This window comes from Oryzias melastigma, linkage group LG2 (genome assembly GCF_002922805.2).
Source record: "Oryzias melastigma strain HK-1 linkage group LG2, ASM292280v2, whole genome shotgun sequence".
NCBI lineage: Eukaryota > Metazoa > Chordata > Actinopteri > Beloniformes > Adrianichthyidae > Oryzias > Oryzias melastigma.
In genome coordinates, this window is record NC_050513.1 from 2,220,514 (window position 1) to 2,227,926 (window position 7,413).

Sequence of the window (7,413 nt, forward strand, 5' to 3'; positions counted from 1 at the left end):
GAGGAGGAGAGGAGGAGAGCAGGAGGAGGAGAGGATAGCAGGAGAGGAGAGCAGGAGGAGAGTGGAGGAGGGAGATTAGAGAGAAGAAGAGGAGAGTGGATGAAGGTTTTGTTTCAGCAGGTTTGTGCAAGAAGTTCTAATAGACAAACAAAAAAAAAAGAGTCCAACAGTTTGTGTGTCTGAACAAAAATGTGTCTGTTGTATGCTTGAATTATTGTCTCACAATCATATTGATTCAGTGAATCTCAGATAAATGTGGTTCTCCAGACTGAGGAGGATTCGGACAATCTTAGCTTTTTTTCATGGTTTTAAATTGTTAGCAGAGTTCCCTCGTTTATTGCAGGAGTTACAACCTGCAATAGTTGAAATCCACAAAGAGTTATAGAAGTGTTAAGACAGTAAAACTCCTCACTGCAAACTTGGTCCACTTTTCTTAGACAGACATGAACATTTAAGATTATACAATGAAAACAAAGATCTAATGGCGATCAAAGGTTGGTGTAAATTTGACAAACAAAACACATCTGGAGAGGAGACTCGACGCGGAGGTGATTGGTTGACAAGGTCTACGGCCAATCAAGATGCAGAACACAATGTGCACTAAATGTGTGTTAAAAAAAACGCATGCAAAAAACTACAGTTAAAAAAAATCTGCCAAAAAGGTGAACAGCCATGCACCAAGGGAACACTGCAGCTGAGCACCGACCCTGAGTACCGACCCTCCAGAGATTTCTTCTGTCACTGCTGCTTCTGGAGTCCTACGTAAGCGATCACCATCACCCCGAGCTTGGAGCCTGGATTACTAATAACTGTCTGACTTTACGACTCTGTGCATCTGCCTGCAAAGCAACTACCTCCACCTCCCTAACAAACACTGTAGTTGTGACCTGTGTGTTCCTCTGCTAGGGTTTTCCTTGTAAATTCCTAACGTCAATGGTGCGTCCATTAGGGCTGTAATGAGTATCCGACTGCTCAGACACTTGTGATCTGCTCCCGAAAATCTGAGTACGAATATTATATAAAGATCACTGATTTGCGATCTTTGTAAATATAGTAGTTATCTTGGGACGATGTAATTATTGCTCTGAAATGCAGAATAATGTTGGATTTTAAGTTATTGTGAGGGCAGAACCCACTGCCCCACATTTAAGTTTAGTTCATTTGTTATATATTTTTTTCTTTGTAAAATGTATTAGTTAACTTACAGCTTATCCCTACATAAAATCAAAATTATGTAAAATCTGGTACATAAAATCATTTTACTTTACACATCACATAACAAAATTAACTTAATGACCTGTGCACACATCTAGTTAATTTTGTTTGAGTAATTCTATTCTTTTGAGTTTTCTGAAGTCTGTTGCGGTGGAAGGGGGAGGAGCTAAAAGAGTTCCTGATGTGACAGGGGGAGGAGCTGCACAGTTCCTGATGATGTGGCACAAGCAGAGCTGGACCACTTCCTGCACACTCCCATTTGAGGATGGAGGGGAAACAAAGTTTATTCATTAGTTGGACTATTGTTTTCTTTTGTTAAAACATGTTGAACTTGTTATGAGGTATACGTTTAGTTTTGTTTGTTTAAAAATCTAAATTACTAGTAATTTATTTCCTTAGTTAATATTTAGGTTTGAAAGTTTGTATTTGTGATTCCCTCCCTATTGTGTCATTGGTCTGATCAGCCATCATAAAACCTCCCTCATGTTTCCTGTCAGGGGGTCAGTTTTGATTCAGTTAGTTTGAGCTTTTGTTCTTGATTCTCTAAGTTACATTTTGTTAAGTTGGCCTCATTTTAATGCAGGCCCATGTCTTTTTGTGTTGGGTGAAATAAAACACCCTTTTTTGAAGCTCTTTTTGTCCTGTGGCTCAATCCCCACCAAGCGGCCCATGACAGTTATTAACTAAAACAAAACCAAAAGAGCTGCACTATTGTCACAGGAAGTAAACACATCTTCATGTCGGTGAAGCTTCCTGTTTATAAGCAAGACTAGCGAGAGCTTTTTTTCCCGTTCCATTCAGCTGAAGCGTGGATGTAATCAATGTGAATCAGCTGATTCTGCTGCAGGGAAAAAATGACTTTTTCATACGGGCTCTGCAGCAAAATATGATGCTTAGAACATAAAATGTTGAAGAACTTTGAGGATGGAAAAACTGCAGAGAACATTTTTAGGTTTCAAAAACAATGATTTATGCTTTTCATATTGTTATGTTACTGCTGAACTTAACCAAAATATTGACAAAGCAAAAATGTAAGATGACAAAACATAATTCCCTTCAATCTAAATCTCTGTGTTATCAGTATTGTTGATTCTGATCTCCTGATCTAAATAAAAAGGTATAAATGATGATTTAATACCAATAATTTCAATTTTCATACATCTGGTAAAAAGACAAACACATAACAACAAACATTATTTTTAAAAAAGTAAGAATCGTAGTTAAATTTTTAAATCATTAAAATGGATTTTTGAATCGAATCAGAAACTCAGCTAAGCAACGATCCACAGCCCTAGTGTTCGTTGTGTGTTCATAGTGTGTCTATGATGTTTTCATTGTGAGTTCTTGATGTGTTCATGGTGCGTTCACTGTGTCCATGATGTGTCTGTTATAGGTTTATGGTGTTCATTGTGTGTTCAAGGTGTATCTATGGTGTGTCTATGATCTGTTCCTGATGTGTAGATGTGTGTTTATGTTGTATATGTATGTGTATTTAGGGTGTGTCCATGATGTTCTCATTGTGCGTTCATTTTGTGTTAATGGTGTTTCCATAGAGGGTTCAGAATGTGTTCATGGTGTGTCTATTATGTGTTCATTGTATGTTCATTGTCTATTCATTGTGTGATCATTGTCTATTCATTGTGTGTATATGGTGCATTCGTTTTGTGTCCAGTGTGTGTTCATTGTCTACCCATCGTGTGTTCATTGTCCATCCATTGTGTGTTTATTGTCTATCCATTGTGTGTTTATTGTCTATCCATTGTGTGTTTATTGTCTATCCATTGTGTGTTTATTGTCTATCCATTGTGTTTTTATTGTCTATCCATTGTGTGTTTATTGTCTATCCATTGTGTTTTTATTGTCTATCCATTGTGCGTTTATTGTCTATTCATTGTGTGTTCATTGTCTATCCGTGTTTATTGTCTATTCATTGTGTTTTCATTGTCTATCCGTTGTGTGTTTATTGTGTATCCATCGTGTGTTCATTGTCTATTCATTGTGTGTTCATTGTCTATCCGTTGTGTGTTTATTGTCTATTCATTGTGTTTTCATTGTCTATCCATTCTGTTTTCATTGTCTATCCGTTGTGTGTTCATTGTGTGTTTATTGTCTATCCATTGTGTGTTCATTGTGTGTTTATTGTCTATCCATTGTGTGTTCATTGTCTATCCATTGTGTGTTCATTGTCTATTCATTGTGTTTTCATTGTCTATCCGTTGTGTGTTTATTGTCTATCCGTTGTGTGTTCATTGTCTATCCATTGTGTTTTCATTGTCTATCCATTGTGTGTTTATTGTGTGTCCATCGTGTGTTCATTGTCTATTCATTGTGTGTTCATTGTCTATCCGTTGTGTGTTTATTGTCTATTCATTGTGTTTTCATTGTCTATTCATTGTGTTTTCATTGACTATTCATTGTGTGTATATGGTGCATTCGTTTTTTGTCCAGTGTGTGTTCATTGTCTACCCATTGTGTGTTTATTGTCTATCCATCGTGTGTTCATTGTCTATCCATTGTGTGTTTATTGTCTATCCATCGTGTGTTCATTGTCTATCCGTTGTGTTTTCATTGTGTGTTCATTGTCTATCCATTGTGTTTTCCTTGTCTATTCATTGTGTTTTCATTGTCTATCCATTGTGTGTTCATTGTGTGTTGTCTATCCATTGTGTGTTTATTGTCTATTCATTGTGTGCTCATAGTCTATCCATTGTGTGTTCATTGTGTTTCACTCTCCAACATGAGAGATTTTTTTACACAAAGTTTGAAAGTTCATCAGAAATACAAATTGGACTTCCACAGAGAGTCTGAAGACTCCTGGAACAGCAGCTTCGTACCATGAGGAATGTTGCGAGGAGGAACAGGTGGTGCTATGACTCCACCCACATGTGACGAGAAGAAGGGGAGGGCTTCTCTGGTACCACTGTCCAAACTCCAGCTGCTGGGAGCAGTGAGGACTGAAAGACACGAGTAGACCGACAAATGAGCAGCCATCCAGCATCAGCTCCTCAAACAAACACGCCCACTCACCTTTCTCTGCCACAGACAGGTTAGGGTCACTGCAGGGTTTGCACGGACCAATCACCTGGTGGAACAACGCTCGCTGGAAGTTCTGTGTCTGCAGAGCAGAAGAACATCAAAGATGATCGAAGAGTCAAACAGAGTTTTCTGAGGAGATTTCAGCTGATTGTTCCTCGAGACATGAACTTCAAAGAAGGTTATAAGTTTGGTTCATTTGACTGACATGCAGGAAACCCATCAAATATCTACCACCAGGATATTGACGTTTTCTAAGAAGTCCTGAGTTTTCTTTAACATAATACAGTCCAGACCTGCAGACCACCTCTGCAGTTAAGTGTCTGTTGGGATGAAGACCATTTCTGAGCTTTTTTTAAAAATTATTACTGTGATTGGTTTAAAACCAGAAGCTTTAAAAGAAATCTCTCACTAATTTTACTGAGGACTTTCCAAACGCATCATCAGTAAAACATGTCAACAGTAAGATCCACGTGGATTCAGACGGAGTTGCTCTTCAAAAGCTCATTAAAACATGAGAACATGGCTCACTGAATGAATTGAGAACTGGTTTTAAAAGGCTCCTCTAGGGGAGGAGCTAGACGACACAACGAAGACAACCAGGTGACAAAAACAAAAGGCAAATGTTCTTGTTTCTTGTCGTGTAGTGCTGTCCCTATCAGTTTAAGAACGTTAAAAAGAACCGCACACACAGACACACACAGAGGTAGAGCACCTGTCCGTTGTCGGTGATGTTGGAGTACATGGCGCTGCTGGGCCGGTCCCGGTGGGGCGGCAGCAGCATCAGCATTTCCCTGTTGTGTCTGTATTTGTCCGGCAGGGAGGGGGAGCCCACTGCAGGGGGAGTGAAGGCACAAGATATCAACACCATAACACAGCAAACACCCGCGCAATAACAAAATAACAAACCAAAACAAAATCTAAAAGTCAGAAAATAAAATAATGAAGAAAAATAACTTCAAACCTGGACTATTGTAAAACAAAAAAGATTTCAAGCTTTAGTAAAAACGTAAAGTGCATCTTTACGGTCAGAAGCTCACCCCTAATAGACGAGGGGTTGGAGTTTATCATCTGAGATGGTGCTGAGTGGGTGGAGCTTAGACTTGAGGAGGAAGGGCTTGCCTGCAGCAAGAAAGCATTGATGAAAATCCTACGTGAAAAACATCCCATTCATAATTTAATGTTGGATTTTGTTGTAGAGTTCACGTATCTGCTAAAGACGCACCTGCATGCGGTAGTAGTCCTCCGGATGCTCCACCACCAAACCGTCCGCCAGGATCAGCAGATTTCCAGACTCACTGGAATTGTTCGAGAAGACAGGAGGGGAAGAAAGGCGAACAGGAGTCAAAACAGCGATGGGACTGAAGGAGGGACGGTTGAAAAGAAGAGTGCAGGGCAGGAGGTTTTAAAGTGTAAAAAGGGTTGAGCAAAAAGAAAAGGAGGGGAGAGAGTCGTGCAGAGAGCAGAGCAACCCAAAATAACAACAGAAACATCCAGAGTGACCAGGAGGAGAGACCAGCAGCCAGAGCATGCAGAAACCAAAGGAGTAATCACACAGGAGTGAAAGAAAGAGAGAAATAGATTATATTTATATTATATTAATTTAGACAGAAGACACAGGAACTCATCTCATGGGCTATGCTCCCATTCTCTGTCCCTAAATACTAAGAAACTGTTCATAAAAAAGGAATCCAGACACCATGCTCACTATTTTTGGGGATTTTTTTAAGTATGAGGACACCAACTTCACAAAGTGAAAATCTAATCAACACGAGCATTTTATGACGTCTATTTATGACTCTACTGTGTTCTGATTATTAAAATGTGGATTTTTTTTTTTATTAAAAAATACAATGTTAACACTTTTTTCCACAAAAATTGTTTAGACACAATGCATTGTGGTCCATATCGATGCACACAGGTTTTTCACAAAGACTTCTAGGACATTTTTAGGGCACAATGTTTTGGAATTGTAGATTCGGACAGCACTACAGATTCAGGAAAAGCAGCAGAAAACCTGGAATTCTGTGTTCAAACAGAAACTGAGGAGCTGTGCAGGTTGGAGGTTCCATCACAAAGAGAAACTGTTAAACCATTGTCGTCATTTTTGTTTCATGTTTATCTCTTATTATTTTGCACATTTTTTCTTCTGCAGCTGAAAAATGTGAATTTTGTTTTCATGGGTCATGAAAAGCATGAAGGCCGAAAACAAACCCCCACCCCTCATCAAGAGTCCTGCAGATTGCCCCTCACCTTCACTGAAGTCTACCTGCAGACTGCTCACCTGTGGCGGTGCATCAGCTTGAAGCTCTCTGGACTCATGGGACTGTGGGAGGCCAAGATCCCTCTGGGGGGGATGGTTCCAGCCTTGTCTAAGCCAGGCAGACCCTGCAGGGCGGCATAGAAGCACTACTCTGAATACTCACACTGCTCACACGCACAAACCTTTCTGAGGAGGATTCAAGTCACAGATGAAAAAGGAACATTTTAAATCCTGGAATTTATTGACTTCAATAAAACTAGTTTATCAGCAGGCTCAGAAGTCCACATTAACTGAATCAAGGAGGAGCTTTCAGAGGAGGAAGAAACAATTCTCTTATTTTTAGTTTGTATTCTTGGCTCCCCTGCAGCTTTCTTCAGCTTCAGTAGACTCACATGGCAGAGGCTGTTCCTCATCATCTGGAACTGATCTATCAGCTTCTTGTGCAGGGGACGCATTTCCGGGTGCACCAGCTTCTCGTGCACGGCCAGGCCCAAGCCTAAAATATGGACCTGCGAGAATATGGAGGTCTATTGTTAAAACACTAGAAGCCCAAACAAGTGTAGAAAAGTAAATCATGTTCTGATAGGAGCCGATGTTTGAAGTGGATCATAGAAACAACATCACAGAGGCTGAATGTCATAAAGTTTAAAGATGTAGAAAGAAAATCAGGATGATCACAAATATATATATGATAATCATAAGAAGGGCTGCACGGTGGTGCAGTGGTTAGCGCTCTTGCCTCACAGCGAGAAGGCCCCGGTTCGAATCCCAGCTGGGACCTTTCTGTGTGGAGTTTGCATGTTCTCCCCGTGCATGCGTGGGTTTTCACCGGGGACTCCGGCTTCCTCCCACCGTCCAAAAACATGCTTCATAGGTTGATTGATGACTCTAAATTGCCCCTA

General features: G+C 40.1%; 1 protein-coding gene across 1 annotated transcript in view; it reads right to left on the minus strand.

The window, feature by feature from the left end:
• The window catches only part of LOC112140000 (dedicator of cytokinesis protein 3), a gene marked incomplete in the record, with an annotated part of 107,245 nt that overhangs the window by 5,233 nt on the left and 94,599 nt on the right, over positions 1 to 7,413 (minus strand). Inside the window, 7 exon segments of the mRNA XM_024262888.2 lie at positions 4,050 to 4,169; positions 4,243 to 4,330; positions 4,964 to 5,082; positions 5,289 to 5,370; positions 5,474 to 5,609; positions 6,533 to 6,636; positions 6,904 to 7,020. Coding sequence (XP_024118656.1) covers positions 4,050 to 4,169; positions 4,243 to 4,330; positions 4,964 to 5,082; positions 5,289 to 5,370; positions 5,474 to 5,609; positions 6,533 to 6,636; positions 6,904 to 7,020 — 766 coding nt within the window.